Source organism: Hoplias malabaricus, chromosome 8 (genome assembly GCF_029633855.1).
Source record: "Hoplias malabaricus isolate fHopMal1 chromosome 8, fHopMal1.hap1, whole genome shotgun sequence".
NCBI lineage: Eukaryota > Metazoa > Chordata > Actinopteri > Characiformes > Erythrinidae > Hoplias > Hoplias malabaricus.
In genome coordinates, this window is record NC_089807.1 from 23684682 (window position 1) to 23701767 (window position 17086).

The 17086-nt window shown below is 37.6% G+C and overlaps 1 protein-coding gene across 3 annotated transcripts in view; it reads right to left on the reverse strand.

Annotated features, from left to right (window-relative positions):
- The window catches only part of herc4 (HECT and RLD domain containing E3 ubiquitin protein ligase 4), a 61070-nt gene that overhangs the window by 15916 nt on the left and 28068 nt on the right, over positions 1 to 17086 (reverse strand). For all 3 annotated transcript variants that reach the window (XM_066678349.1, XM_066678350.1, XM_066678351.1), the window contains exons 3-14: positions 16757 to 16916; positions 15814 to 15890; positions 15512 to 15733; positions 15330 to 15421; positions 13810 to 13940; positions 13510 to 13670; positions 12364 to 12440; positions 10850 to 10974; positions 10608 to 10667; positions 5321 to 5432; positions 5034 to 5223; positions 211 to 383 (exon numbers count right to left, since the gene is read on the reverse strand). In XM_066678349.1, coding sequence (XP_066534446.1) covers positions 211 to 383; positions 5034 to 5223; positions 5321 to 5432; positions 10608 to 10667; positions 10850 to 10974; positions 12364 to 12440; positions 13510 to 13670; positions 13810 to 13940; positions 15330 to 15421; positions 15512 to 15733; positions 15814 to 15890; positions 16757 to 16916 — 1580 coding nt within the window. The remainder of the gene's footprint in view (positions 1 to 210; positions 384 to 5033; positions 5224 to 5320; positions 5433 to 10607; positions 10668 to 10849; positions 10975 to 12363; positions 12441 to 13509; positions 13671 to 13809; positions 13941 to 15329; positions 15422 to 15511; positions 15734 to 15813; positions 15891 to 16756; positions 16917 to 17086) is intronic.

Genomic DNA, 17086 nt, shown 5'->3' on the forward strand with positions numbered 1-17086 from the left:
CAAGATCACATGCACTTAACTGTTTTATTTAAACAGTTAAATAGAGCACACAGGATTAAATATCCACAAATTCATGCGTCATCTGGAGGGTCTTGGTACGATGCACTGAGACTACTTTAAGATATTTTTTTTTCTGCAAATTATTTGTTGGTGTTTATGGTCTAAAAATTTTAATTGCTAAAGTAAAAGTTTGCTTCTCATTATACTCACTAAGTGCAAGATCTCCAGAAACTTGAGGCAGGTGTTGAGGAAGCATGAGAATATTCTTTGTTCAGATAGTGGGATTCCCACCTTCTGCATCCCGAGCAGATAAACAACCACCTCTTTATACACCTCTACAAGTTCTTGGAATACTGTAGGATCAATCATAGACCACCAATTCCCTAAAACAAGCACACAAACAAACAATCCTTATCAACAACAACAAAAAAAAACATTAATATACGTTTAACACAAAACACAATTTTAAACCAAAAACAAAAATAAACTTACAAGGAAATTAAAATCATAAAGATGTTGTATGTGTGTGACAGCTAAATGCTTAGTTTTATATTTTAACACCTTCTCTTTCTTTCCCTCATATAAGAGAGAGAGAGAGTGCAAAAGAGCAGGCATTAAAATATAAAACTAAGAATACACACACAAACCTATTTCCAAAAATGTTGGGGCATTCTGCAAAATATAAATAAAAATTCAATGCAATTATATGCAAATCATTTATATAAAAAATAATACAAAGAGAGTATTTTACATTATTATAGTTTTTTGAAAAATATTTGCCCCTTTGTTGCATCACCTCTTCTTTTAACAACACTCTGTAAGTAAAAGTAAGTAAAATTTATTTATACAGCACTTTTCACAGACAAGGCACAAAGTGCTGTACAAAAAACATGCTTTACAAAGACACAACAGAACACTCTAAGAAAAATAAAAGGCAGGGACATTGCTGCCTTGTCCAATTATCCAAATGCCTGCATAAAAATCTCTCGTTTACAATTCTATTTTCTACATTGCCCCTCGGTCCTCCATGTTTGTTTTCTGGAGAAGGCTTTTCATAGGAGGCGTTCAGTCACAGAACCAGGAAATCTTAGCCAAGAGCATTCGACATGTGCCGAGTCTTCTGATTGGTTTCTGAACATTGCTTCCTGGCTCTACAGATGCACAAATTAGTTTTGCACCACACTGACTGAGATATTTGGAGCAAAAGTGAGAGTGCGTGGACGTTTTCATGTGTGAGCGAAAAAGACTGCATTTGAGACTCATAGCTGCTGAGCAAGTCTAGTCAATGAATTGTGTTTATGCAAGACAAATATCCCACAAAAAAAAAATAATTATCTAAAACAGCAGTGAGCTGATTGGCCACCACTTTCTTGAAAATTTTAGCCAAAAAGGAGTTTCGATATAGGCCTATAATTCTTAAGCACAGCTAAGTCCAAATTGGATTTCTTCAATAAAGTCTGAACCTGTAGACAGTGAAGAATTAATAATAGCTAACACTGTAGAGCCAATGCTTGGTGAAACTAAAAAAATAAAAGAAAAAGCTATCACATCCAGTGCACTAGTGGATGGCTTTAATGTCACATCCAACATAACTTCTAAGCTGATAGGCTGGAAGGATTCCAAAACAAGGAGATGATGAGAGGCTAACGTTTGAAATGCATCTCACAGGCTTAATACTGGACCAAATGGCCTTATCAACAAAACACGAAAGAAACCTATTACAATCATTGACAGAAAAACATGTTGCAGGTGGTGGTGAAAAGATTCAACAATATTAAAAAATTCAGTGGCTTCAAAATCTGTGTTATCATCAATATGCAAATTAAAATCCCCAAAATTTAACAATCTGTCCAGCTTAATAATAGCAGTCAGAAAATCAGTAAACTTAGATAAAAACTGAACTGCTGGATCTGGAGGTCGATAAATTAAAACACAATGAAACGGCTTCAACCATTGTAAGAAATTACAGTGTGGACCCAGGAAATTGACTGATTTACCATGCTACACTCAACAGCATTATGGCAAATGGTCATTGTGACCAAAGGAGGTGACCAACATTTGGTGGACAATCAGGGGCCATCACAGCCAAAGGGACATAGTCTAGACATGAAGGTGATAGAACTCAATACACATTAAGTTCCTCACAGATTACAGGGTTCCATGTGTATTCCTTTGTAGGAGCTGAGATGGAAGGCGTTATTTTAAAACTATATAAGCTGTGTTTTTCTATTACTCAATGTTCTGTCCAGCTCCGCTGAATCCATGTTACATCGTTGTATCTTGCTACTGCTTGCTGTAATAAAGGTTTTCCATTTTTCATCAATTTTTAAGAGACGTCCCATTTTTCCTACACCATTTAAAGTTTAAGACCTCCACCATGACCAGACAGACAGAGTCCCAGTAAAAGAACTATCTGTGGCAATAAATTTTACATTCCACTACCAAATTTCAGTTAAAAATAATAATACGTCATTTAGAATGCGTGCCTTGTTAGCCACAGAGAGCACGTTGATCAAACACATTTGAATTTAAGCCATTGTATTCTCAATGTCAGAGGAGTATTAGAAGGGCATACAACCCAATGAATTACACTGCCCATCACAATCAAAACCATGCCTGAAACACAGATGAGGCCGATGTAGACCCACCGAAACACCTTGAGCATTTGGACACACCATCCGCAGGTAGGAAGATCTGACAAGGCCACACTAATGCCATGCAGCGCTGAAATCACCCAGCTGGAATACAATGCCTGAGATTTAGAGTGCAAATTCATTTCTAGAGTTGGGAATTCACTTGGAGGCCAGCCCTCCAAGCACACAGGAATAATGACAGAACCAAACAGAAAACAACAAAAAGGTATGACACAGAAAACCCGACCACAGCAGCAGCAGAGCCAAACACAGGCACCATCTTGCCTAACAAGATCTGTAAGCATCTAAGGAGACCAGTTGCTTGTTATAGGATTTCCACTGCTCAACACTTCTGGTTTTCCTTTAAAGTGTTTTTCTTTTCATATTGCAACCATTGTTTTCAGTGGGTGACAGGTCTGGGCTAGTTTAGCACCTGGTAACGTTTACTAAAGAGTCATTCTCTTGTAATCCATGCAGAATGTGAATTGGCCTCGTCTTACTTAAATAAACAAGGCCCTCCCTGCAGGCTTCAAAACCTGTATGTATGTTTCAGCATTAACAGTCCCTTAACAGATTAGAACACAGCATCCCTAATTTCCAAAAAGTATGTCATATTTTAATTTGTTTGACCACAGGACACTTTTGCAAATCACCTCACTCCATTTTATGCAAGCTTGGGCTCAGATAAGATGGCTGAATTTCTGAATCTTATTTATGTATGGGTTCATCTTTGCAATTCTAAGATTTAACTTGCATTTGTGGATGCAGCCATGAATGGTGTTCACAGACTGGTTTTGGGAAGTGCTTCTGAGTGATTTCCACTACATAAACTTGAAGACTTGAAGAAACTTGTTTTTAATTCAGTGTCGTCTGAGGGCCCTAAGAAAACTGTGGGCTAAAACTGGTTTTGGGCTTCATCCTTATAATATACATATAAACATTTCCCTGGATTCTTTAACCCCTTTAATGATATTATGTCTCATATATGATGAAATCACTGAGTTCTGTATTATTTTAAGTTGAGAAATGTTATGAAGTCACTTTGTGAAAATTTGTGTGAGCAATCAGTGATATAATTCAAGGATAACATTTTATGGAAGCAAAATAGGGTCAAACGTTTAAGCTTGTGAAAAATATTCACAAATGTACTGAAATTTAAAGAGCCTTACAGGTAAGTATCCAAGAATAAACACACACACTGTCTGATTGGACCAGTTTAAGCCTGATTGGTCCATAAAGTTCCTGACAAATCAGGGTAAAACATCTGCATTTGCATAGAGTTTCATACATACAGATGTGATGTGCATGCAGATTAGTACCATCACACTCAAATACTATGGCACAATTTATGTCATTTGAGCAGTAGTGATTCACACATTCACAACATTTAATTTACAAATGCCAATCTTTTCTATATATTAAAAGTATTTTTACACATTTGTAAATTTGAATTATTATATTGTTGAATTTTGTTTCATAGTTGCATATTCCAATTCATTTGTGCATTTGGACTTTATGTGTATATAGTTGCTCAAACAAGACTACAAATTTCAGTACATTTGTGATATTGTTTTACAGGTTAAAAAGCTTTTTGACCCTATTTTGACTCCATAAAATCTTTGAATTATATCACTATTTGCCAACAAAAACTTTTTTTCAGTGGTGAACCCATCTTTACTTGTGAAAGACTTGAGATGCTATTTTTAAATCTAATCATGTCACTTAGATATTGCCAATCATAATTTGTTCATCTTTCTGGAATGCACTGCTGGCATCAAATTTAAAATAAAACATGTGCAGTGATGTGAAAAACTTATTTACACATCATTGCATTCTATTATTTTTTCACATCTTGCTGTATTTCTCTCTCTCTCTGTCTCTAAACTTAGTTTCTTCTGTCTAATGCATCAACAGGTGTATATTGATATATTTTGTGCAGGACTAGTGTTTTAAAATAATTTTAAAATAAAACACATTTGTTCATTAGATTACATACTGATATAACTCAAAAAACTGAAATGCACATGTGGGGGAAAACTAATTTGCAAATGTTTCCAGAAAAATGTACTGCATTATACAATTAAGCAATTAACATAGATGTGGATCATGATGACAATAGAAACATAGCCATATAATTTTGAAAGATGGTTGAATATTGAGTCATTGGATGGAAAGATATGGTTAGTTTTAATAGAAAAAATAAATGAAACAGCATCAGCACTGAGATCTACAAAGTCATGAGTGAAGAGGGATTTTTGGAGTATGATAGTATTGGTAAATCTCTGTCATAGATGTTGCTGATAGCTCATGGTAGTCCAATATGGAAATGCATTTAAAAGAAAGAAAGAGAAAAACAATCCTAATCACAATAGCAGTTATTTCACAACATGTGATTCTTACCAAGCACCTTCAGAGGAGCAGCCTTCAGGCTGACAACCGCTTTTGCAAAGGGAATGGCGAGAGTGATGTAAGTGTTGGGGTTTTTGAAAAGGGGGCATTGTGGAAGTGTGAGGTATAGTCTCAGTGCCTCTATATCTGGAGGAGAACTAATGAGGTTGGGGATCAAGTTCTTCTCCAAACTGGCAGCAACCTGCAGTGGGAAAAACAAATATTTATAAACTTCTTTTGAAAGTTTAGGTGAAACAACTAAGGATGATGAATTTCATGCCAACGAAAGAAATACTCACTTGTTGTGAGATATGTGGATATTCTGGCTGCATGAGCCTTTGGAATAGGTGCCGAACCATGTTCACATCCACCCCTGAGCATTTAGTGCTAGTGCTATAGTGATCTGGATGACTGCAAAGTGATTGTTTACATATTAGCAAAAAGTATCAGCTCAACAAATCTGGTTACTTTCCATAGTAAGAGTAATTTAAAAATGCATAGAAATAACAGAAAACTCGAGCACTTTTGCACCAAAACAACCATGTACAAAAGCAAAAATAATAATTAAATTTAGTATTACAAATAGTGGGAGCAGCTGACTGTTTTAACCATTTTCCTGTTGTTCCCATGTTTACCTTTGGATTTAATAAGCAAAAATCAACTTAAAAATATCTTTATAAGAACAAATAAGAAAAGAAAAAACAATTCTGGTCATGTTCCTGTTACTGAAATCACAATCGATATATCAAGATGTGTTTTTGGATTTTCGGAGGAAAACACCCAGAGAAAGAACACACCGAACTCCTCAGAGATCAGAGATTTAAACTCAGAATTCAGAAACCCTGGAGTTGTGTGCCAGCACAACCATTCTGCCCTGAATTGAGCTTAAATAAAATCCATATAAAAGCACTGACCAAAAGGAGAGAATGGTCTGTAGCAAATGCATATAAGCCTAATGTGACCAAGACTAAATCTTGCAATAACTAAAAGAGTTAGATAGCCCCCTTGCACTGGCTTGTGTTCTTTAAACTGATTTAGCACTAAGCAATACCCCTGGAATTAGCTGGAAGGTTTGGTGTTTGTGATCCAGTAGTAATCGTGCAATATCTATATTTGACTTCACTAATGCTACTGTATGTGAATATTATTAAAGCAACACAACATTAAAAAAAAAAAATCTAGTATAAAAACATTTTTACCTATTAACCTCACAAATTCAACAGAAATTTCCAAATGGCAAGTGCAAAAATATCAAACAGTATTTTTTATGCCTTTACATATAAATAATCCTGAGTTGAAATTATTAAAAACCTGTTTCCGTAAAAGCAGGATTATTTAATGCAATAAAATACAAACATTTGTAAATCTTTTTAGTGAAAAAAGCAAAAATATGCTCAATGTTTTCAAAGAAATACGTGATTGTAATTTATAAATATAACCAAATTTAGATATAATGCCTGCCAAAATAAATAAATAAATAAATAAAATTGGTGGCACGAGAACCCTTGTATTACATCACTTTTCCTTTTAGTTACAACTATAAATGTTTAGGAAGAGAGGTTACAAATTGTTGAAGATAAAGCAAATAAGTATATAGAGTGACATGCACAACAATCTAGAGGAAACTGTTCCTTTGACTTTATTATGTAATTTTGAGTAATTTGAATTTGAAAGAACATTTGAATTAGAATCTTTTAAATTGCAGAATAAAAGCTTCATGAACAGTCAGCATCCAATACAATGAATCTCAGACCCAAGCTTTAACTGAGAAAAATGCAGCATGCAGCTAACAGCTCAGACTATAAAACATCTTCATATTCCACATAACTTAAATATGTGGAAGTCATAAAAAAAAAAACATTTGTGCATGTATGTGTGCATAAGTGTGAAAGAGAGATAGATGGTAAGAGTAGGTTAGTTATGAGAGTTAACATATTTCAGTATGTAATCTTCATAAAACTGCTACTAGGCACTGTAAAATGAGCGAAATTACAAGAGGAAGCTGTGGCAAATTTGTTTATTAATTTGCATATATATATATCAGAATCAGAATCAGAAATACTTTATTGATCCCAGGGGGAAATTGCAGTTATTACAGTAGCAGCCAGTTGTAAAAGAATAAACACTCTAATAAAAATTTAACACAAAAGGAATTTTTTACAAATATGTACACATCTATAATAATAAATACGGATATACTGTATACAGCAGTATGAGTATTGCACATTTGAGTTGTTACACTCATAATTAAAAAATTTGTTCTATTGTAATTACTGTACATGTGAAAGGTGTCGTGCTTTAAGTGTGGAGTTATAAAGTCTGGTAGCCACTGGTAGGAATGACCTCCTGTGGCGCTCTGTAGTGCATTTTGGCTGAATGAGTCTTGCACTGAACGTGCTCCTGTGTCTCATTACCATATGATAAAGAGGGTGGGAGCCATTATCCATGATAGCCTGCAGTTTAGACAGCACCCTCCTCTCAGACACTGCCGTCAGCGAGTCCAGCTCTACCCCCACAACCTCACTGGCTCTACGGATCAATTTATTAAGTCTGTTGGCATCTGCCACCCTTAACCCGCTGCCCCAACATGCAACAGCATAAAGGATGGCACTGGCCACAACTGACTCATAAAAAATCCTCAGCATAGTTCTGCAGATGTTGAAGGACCTCAGACGCCTCAGAAAATAGAGACGACTTTGGCCCTTCTTGTAAAGGGCGTCAGTGTTCTTAGCCCAGTCCAGTTTATTGTCAATGTGTACGCCAAGATATTTATAGTCCTCCACAATGTCCACATTGACCCCCCTGATGGACACAGGGGTCACCGGCGTTTTGTCCCTCCTCAGGTCCACCACCAGCTCCTTTGTCTTTGTCACGTTGAGCTGCAGATGGTTCAGCTCACACCACGCAATAAAGTCGTTCACCGTCTCCCTGTACTCATCCTCATCACCCCTGCTGATACATCCAACAAGTGCAGAGTCATCAGAAAACTTCTGGAGGTGGCAAGTCTCTGTGCAGTAGTTGAAATCAGTGGTGTAGAGGGTGAAGAGGAAGGGAGAGAGGACAGTTCCCTGCGGGGCTCCAGTATTGCTGACCACTCTGTCTGACACACAGTGCTGCAGACGTACATACTGTGGTCTGCCAGTCAGGTAGTCAACAATCCAGGACACGAGGGGGGCGTCTACCTGCATCGCATTCATCTTGTCACCCAGAAGAGCAGGCTGAATGGTGTTAAACGCACTGGAGAAGTCAAAAAACATGACCCTCACAGTGCCGCCTGGCTTATCCAGGTGAGCATACGCTCGGTTCAACAGGTAGATGATGGCATCCTCAACCCCCAGACGAGGCTGGTAGGCGAACTGGAGGGGGTCTAGAAGTGGCTGGACCATGGGCCGGAGGTGATCCAGGACAAGTCTCTCCATGGTCTTCATGATGTGGGACGTCAGTGCCACCGGCCTGTAGTCCTTGATGTCACTGGGCCGCGGAGTCTTTGGCACAGGAACAATGCAAGACGTCTTCCACATCACCGGGACCCTCTGGAGACTCAGGCTCATGTTGAAGACATGTTGCAGGACTCCACAAAGTTGGGTGGCACAGGCTTTAAGCACCCTGGGGGGAACACCATCAGGGCCTGCAGCCTTGTTCGTGTGGAGTCTCTGTAGCTGTCTTCTCACCTGGTCAGCTGTGAGATTCACTGTAGAGGTCCCTGGTGGGGGAGGAGAGGAGGTGTGACGTGGACTATCACAGGAGGTGTGACGTGGACTATCACAGGAGGGGGGGAGGGGGAGTGGAGTGGGCTGTTGAGGCCCGACAGCAGAGGAGTCAGGGCTCACAGTGTCAAATCTGTTAAAAAACAAATTTAACTCGTTGGCCCTGTCCACACTGCCCACTACTCCCCTATTATTGCTGGACCTTAAGCCAGAGATGGTCCTCATACCACTCCAGACCTCCCTCATGTTGTTCTGCTGGAGTTTCCACTCCAGCTTCCTCCTGTATCTTTCCTTAGCCTCCCTGATGGTTCTCTTCAGTTCCCTCTGAATCGTTCTCACCTCCTCCCGGTCTCCAGCTCTGAAAGCCCTCTTCTTCTTATTGAGGAGTGCTTTAATGTCTTTTGTTACCCACGGCTTGTTGTTTGGGTAACATTTAACAGTCCTGGTTGGGACAGTGGATTCTACACAGAAGTTGATGTAATCTGTGATGCACTCTGTGAGCCCGTCAATGTCCTCTCCATGAGGCTCATAGAGTGCTGTCCAGTCTGTGGTCTCAAAGCAGTCCTGCAGTACTTCAGAAGTCTCCTCTGACCATCTCCTCGCTGTCCTCATGGTCACGGGCTGACTCTTCACCTGAGGCACATACTTTGAACTAAGGTTGACCAAGTTATGGTCAGATCCACCCAGAGGGGGGAGGGGGGAGCAGCTGTATGCCTCCTTAACATTAGCATACATCAGGTCTAATGTTCTCTCCTCTCTGGTAGGACAGTCCACATACTGAGTGAAGTTTGGTAATGTCCTGGCCATAGTGACATGGTTAAAGTCACCTGATATGGCAATGAAGGCAGTCGGGTGTTGAGTTTGGAGACGCGCTATGGTGGAGTGAATGACGTCACACGCCGACGTCGGGTTGGCAGAGGGGGGGATGTACACAGCGACCACAACATGGGAAAATTCCCTCGGCAAATAATATGGCCTGAGTCCAACAGCCAACAGCTCAATGTCCGGACAACAGATACGCTCCTTGATGGTAATGTGACTAGGAGAGCACCAGCGGTTGTTAACCAACACAGCCAGCCCTCCCCCTTTACGCTTACCGCTCTCGGTGCGGTTCCGATCGGCCCGAACAGTCTGAAAGCCAGCGATTGAAACATTATCATCTGGAATGTCCTGGTGTAGCCATGTCTCCGAGAAGCACATTAAACTACACTGCCGATACTCCTTCTGACTCATGGCTAACGCTGTTAGCTCGTCCATTTTATTAGCCAGCGATCTAACGTTGCCCATGACGACGGTGGGAAGACGCGGCTTATATCCCTTTTTCTCCATAAGCCTCCGTCTTTTTGCCCTCGATTTCCCCGAGCGCTGGTTCGTTCCTCCTCTACATCCCCTGCGCGTCCGTCTCCAGAGCTCGTCTGGGATGTTCGCGGCCCTGATCTCCATGCCGGCCGGCTTCAGCGCGATCAGCTGATCCCGGGTGTAAACAAAGGGACCATGCTCCTGCGCCGCGGTGCACCATGAAAGTAGAACTTTCACAGCGAAAAAACTGACCAAAACTCTCTCTACTAGCATGATTCGAGAGGGCAGAACTTCGCTAAGTTACCTTGTAAAAATAAATAGATATTGTTAAGATAAAACTATAGTTAAAAAGAAAAAACGAATACACAAACGGGAGCTACCGTAAAGGCTGCACGCACTTTTCGCGCATGCGCACGAGGCTGAGATATATATATATATATATATATATATATATATCAGTGTGAAACCAAAACTTACCAGATTGAATGTATATATCGTAACAAAACAAACCTCGGTTTGGACCTTGCTGTGCACTTTGTGTGAAAACACTCTAAATCACACCAATGAGCAGCAACATTACCTTGAAGACAGAAAACTGCCATTGAGACAACTTGCTGAAGAGAACACAAGGTCAATCTCGCTGTTAAAAATACCAAACACAAATGATTAGTATCATAGAAAATAAGCACAGTTCAAAATTTGCAACAAACTGAATATGCTATGCTCATGTAAAATAAATACAGAAGATGAAAATCAAACTACACTCAGTTTACAATATAATATTTACAATTACATATTTACAATATAATATCAGTCATTTACTCTGCAATTTCTGGTGAGAGTCTTCCACAACCATGGCTCAGCCACTTCTGGATGAGGTCATTGCTCAGTGTTAACACATGCCGATGACAATTTTGTATTCTAAGGTCCACTGGAGGAGAGATATTCTAGAAAAAAAGCACTTCATATGTCAGTGGCAAATTCAGGGCATAGCAAACAGTGCAAGGTACAAACAAATTACATGAATTACATGAATAAAAAAATCAAATTGCAAAATATGTTTAAAATATATCTAATATGATTCTAGTTTTTAAAAAGAATTAATATTTACCTGTTCTTGTAACTACGCTCTTTAACACCTACAGCTATATTGTTTAATAAATATGTCTATTAATTAATGTGTTCAAAAACAGTGTTTGTAAAAAAAAAAAGTGTTTGTAACTAATGCTATGTTCACACAGCAGGCAAAAGTGTCCGAAATCTTTTTCTCACAATCTTTGTAATGTGACCGATCAGACATGAGTCTGATTAGATCACACTCTTATATTGACCCACATACACAAACGTACAAAGAAAAAATGCTTCACACACACATTCACTAGAGGTAAAGTTCAATTATTTACTTTTGTTTTGAATGCCAACAAACTGAAGTTTTAATTGTGCAGCATACTGTATCACAACAGGACCATTTTCTTCTTCCACACGATTAAAAGTATAAAATAAAGATTGCTTATTAAATATTTATCTAATATTTTATTTATAACAGTCTCTAATTCTCCAGGAAGGCTTTACACTCTATTTTGGAACACATGTATTTGATAGTATCCATCCACATAAACATCAGTGAACATGGAGTTCTATGTGTATGGGTACTTTAAAATTAAAATTATGAAACCAATTCAACAATTTTCAAACCAAATAAAGCAACAATATCTGAAATAATTCAAAAGTAATCAGATTACATAAAACATTGAAGAAAAATGAAAGATTATGTTACTGATTCTCATGTAACTTATAATCATTATAAAAATACATTCCTTAAGCAATCTGCTCCAGATTGATATAAAAACAAGCTCAGTTAACTCAGATGACTAGCTAGTATAGTCTAGCTTCTGTCATCCCTGTAGATTACTGTACAGCAAACACATCAATTGTCAGTTTATTCCTGCCAATGCTGTTACATGTTATTATCATGTAATGGAAGAGTGAAGATTGTACAGAAATTCTGAATTGGCATGAAGATTGAACACGAGAGTAAGAACATTGGTTTTAAAAACCTACAGGTTGCATAGAAGCAGCAGGTTTTCTCTATATTTTAAACAGTTTTTTCATTTTGTCATTGTTGGAAAAAGAAAGGAACTTAACATGTGAAGGGAAAAATATTTAACACTAACTAAAAGTAATAATTTTGTATTATCATTGTGGCCCACCCATCATGGAATATTCCCACAAGGAATGTTCATACTTATTAAAAATTAAAAGGTTTAAGAATTACAAAAGAACAGACACATAAAACAAAAAAATGTTTATGCCACCTTTAACATTTGTGTCCATACCTGAGGGCACTGACAGTGAGCAAAGCTCTGGTCTCCACCAGCATATATGCTCTTCACACAGTAGAGCTGTTCAATTTCTTAAACACATAAAGCCACATGGTCAGCAGTCTAATTAAAAAAATTCTAATCTGTTCCATGAAGAGAACTGCTTAATTTATTACTAAATTCAAACATTTTTATATAATCATTATAACTGGGAAATTTGTTTGGCACTTGTGATTTGCTGGGCAAAAGTAAAAGATGTATTCGGGGTAATTTTTATATTTTTTCTGCCTTTCTAATTCCCGCAAAAGGGAGATTAATAAGAAATAGTTTCTATTCTCTATACATTTAGTTAGAGTTTGGTGATGTGGGTTTAAACTTGTTACCTGTGTTTCCATCAAAGTTGATTTTTTGCAGAATATGTTCCTATCTGGCTGTGAATTTATCTAACTTTCTCTTGTTGAGCCTGTTTGATTAATAAAGTAAAATATAGTAAAAATAAATCATTTCAAAATTTTCGACAACTGTATTCTTTTTCTCATATAATAAAGGGTGTTATGATTAGTAAATGAACACCTTCCTCAGTTCACCTACGTCACTCCACTGCTGTGCTTTCTTGTAACTTCCTGGATTCCTGTAGCTGCCCCCATCAGGTTTAAAACTCTCATGCTTGCCTACAAAGCCAAGAGTGGACCAGCCCTTCCCCAACTCATGGCAGTGGGGCTGTACCTCGAACCCTTTGAGCTTCAAGTCGTGTCTGAGCTCAAGGGAAGATTGGACTCAAATCTATTTGTACTAGCTAAGATAAACATTCAGTCTGAATATTAAGCACTTTTGTGAGATGCTATGTATAAGAGCATCTGCTAAATGCTGTAAATGCAAATGTCACTGGTGCTGTATAGTTTTATTCAGCATTTAGACCTATTTGGGTCAGTTTCTGTCAGAATTACTTTTTAGAATATTATTGGGAAGTAAACTTTGGGCTAAAACTTGGATGATGTGGATTGTGTTGTGTTCACACAGAATTGTGATAGGTTCAGACTCGAAATAAAGTGCTGTGTATTAGGTCTGTGTGGGTCAGAGAGAAAGTTCTTGAACTGCCTTTAGACAAAAAGTTCTTCTGAATAAAGCTCTAATATGGATTTGATCAATATCTGCACTGACCTTCTTTTATTGGTGTGGGGTTATTGTAAGCTCTCCATTGTCCTTTCACAGGTGCAGGGCTTTTTCTGTTGCATGTGGAACGAGTACCAAGTTGTCCATTTCCACCAAGCCCAAAAGAATCAATCTTTCCAGAGGATGGGATGAATGCTAGGGTGTGCTGCCTTGCATATGAATAAAAACAATGCATTACCTTTTATAATTATAACATTATAATAATTGAAAATATTAAAATGAAAAACCCCAGAAACGTGCACACACATTGTTATGTTGTAAAGGTTTGTCAGTACACTTTTTACCTACCTACCACATGCAATTTGTGTAACTACATTTCCCATGAGTTCAAAAACCTTCCGGGGGTTAATCTCATGGTTTGTGGTATTGTGTCCAAGTTGGCCATATCCTCCAGCTCCAAATGTGAATACTCCTCCTTCCTTAACTCATGAGCACAAAATATTATGGATTAGAGATCAATATTAAATTCCTGACCAAAATTCATCAAACATATCTTTTCAAAACATGCACTGTCAGCATCCAACACGTAATCATTGGGTGCAAGGTAGGAACACACCCTGGATGGGGCAGAGTCAATCACATGGCATCACACACTTATACACCTATGGACACTTTAGAATAGCCAATCCACCTACCAGCAGGTGTTTTCTGACTGTTTTGACACATGATCCGAGGACCCTGGAGGATTGTGACATCAAAATTACCTGTTGTGCCACTGTGCTACATGCACCAATCAACCATAACATTATGACCACCTTCTCTCAGCTCCACTGTCCACAGGAAAACTCTGTAGTTCTACAATTAGAGACTGGGTTTCATTTGTTGTTCTGAATACATTGTTTGCCCCCCTTTCACCCTGTTCTTTAATGGTCAGGACCCCCACAGAACCACCATAGGGCAGGTGTGATTTGGGTGGGGGATCCTTCTCAGGACTGCAATGACACTGACATGGTGGTGGTGTGTTTGTGCGCTGGTATGAATGGATCAGACACAGCACTGTTGTAGAGTTATTAAAGCCCTCAGTGAGACTGCTGGACTGAGAATAGTCCCCCACCCAAAATCTGTCCACTGATGAAGGACTAGAGGACGACCAACATAAAACGTGAAACTACAGATAAGTTACTTTTTCTGACATTACATCTACAAGTAGGGCTGGAAATATGGCCAAAATGTATACCATGATATTTTTCTTAATTGTGGTCCATACAATATAATTCCAATATTGATATGAACAATTTAAAATGCACTGAAAACTTCAAAGAACAAACAAGAAACATGACATTACTATCAAACATAAACCTATTGGCTTTGTCAATATTAATATTTTTAAACAAAATTTTTAATTGAGTGCACTGAACAGTGCCTTGTAATGAACGTTAGTCAGTGACAGACGCTGTAAATAAGATATATTGAAATACTGAAAATGTGTTTAAAAATCATTGTTATTGAAACATTGCAATATATATTGATACTGAATTGTTGTCCAACCCTATCTACAAGGTGGACCAACGAGATTGGTGTATCTAATAGAGTGGACAGTGAGTGAACACAGTGTTTAAAAACTCGAGCAGTACTGCTGTGTCTGATCCACTTGTACCAGCACAACACATATTAATATATAAAAACACAATTCCAGTTGTACTTCTCTTTTTTGTAATTTTTCCTCATTCTACTGATCTAAACGTCTTAACTTTGAGCCAATTTTTCAGATCAATTTAAAGATTTTCTTTGTCTTTAGAACATAGACAAACATATTACAATGTGATGTAATAGTTACAGAAGCTTTCAGATTTTAGAATGGTGTTTACCTTTGTTAGTGCTGCAGTGTGATCCTCACCGCAACAAATATAAACAATGCTCTGGGACCGGAGTGTCTTCAGTAAACAAGGAAAACTTCGATCTGTGCAAGAACAAGCACCAATTTTTTTTCAGAGATGTTAAGACCACACATCAAAATAATTACATTGATATATTTCCACAAAGTGCCTACCTTTGTTATCATTTAAACCTAACTGGCCAAACTTGTTTCGCCCCCAACCAAAAACAGCTCCTGAAAGAGTGAGCACAAAGCTGTGGGCACCTCCTGCAGAAATCTGGGAAAATGGGATGCCCAATAAAGACTGAATGACCTGTGGGGTGGAGACACCAGGTCCTTCTAATCCTAATCCTAGCTGTCCATATTTATTTTGTCCCCAGGCAAAGACTTCTCCTCCTAGTTGAAGAAAAACCTGTATTACATACCCATTTATAAACCAATTTAATGCAAAAACACTAAGTTAGCATAATACTAACTTTTAGATAGGGCTAGGCAATGTCGATATCCACAGGTAACTTGGACAATGTGGACTTCTGACAAGCTCTTGATGTTCCTGTTGTAGAAAAAAACATTTATAATTAGCATTTTAAAGTAATTTTTTGCTTGTCTTGTAATTTAAATAAGTTATGATTATATAGATGATTGTGTGACAAACTCTTGTGATGAACAAAACTAAGCTGCTACATAAGTCAAACAGCAATTAAAAAAATATATAGACACATACTATTTTATATTTTATATAAATTATTGTAATTTTGGAATTTAAAACAAGCACCCTCTTGCAGAGCAGTTCCATAACATGTGTACATATTTGCAAGAGAGGGTGAGTTATAAGATTGTCCCATGAGGTATTTCACATCTACAAATCTGTGAATCTAGCTAAAAGACACCAGAATGTAAGTGGTCTATATAATAGCTACCATGTAAAAAAGTCAATTTCATCATTGACACCCATTTAAGATAGAAAGAAAATCTGAATTTTAATATAACTTCTGCCTATTAAAGTTGTCTTTTTACAGAGAAAAGATGAGCAGAGAATTCAAATAAGTTAACTTAATTATTAAAGTTATGATGGGAGATATTTTTTTAAGTGTGCATGTAGCTAACAGGCTTGCCTGAAGATTCTTTATACTTTATAATGTGTTAAAATGTGCAATAAAAATGTAAGTTTGCATACATGTATAAATATATTTACATTTAAATAATCTTGCTGATTATGAGATGCCAGATTACTATTGTAACTGTTACAAAATAGAATAAACATAACCATTCATAATATTTTTGACTTGTAATATCTTACAAATATATTTAATACTAAGCAGCTCTAAATAAAATGTGGCCTTCAGATTTATTAATTTAATGAGACAGTTTGAGAGTTTTAAAGTTTTGGTTACTTGGAAATAGCAAGACTTGCTTCACCTGGGCACACGAACACACTCTTCCATTGTAGTAAGGCCAAGCTGTCCGTCTGAACCCTGACCCCATGCAAACACCTGTCCTTTGTCATTTAGGGCAAGAGTATGGGCCTCACCACAAGACACTGCAACAATGTTCTGAGCATCAAGGGCGACAACCTGTTCTGTGTAAGAAGCATATTCAACATATAAAAAAAAACATATATTCAAGTACCCAAAATGCACTTTTTGTTGATTTTCACAGCAAAAATAAGCAAATAACTTCTACAGAAAACAGTTTTATCAATTTAAATGTTAACTACTATTTTCAAGCAGACTTTCACATATATTTTTC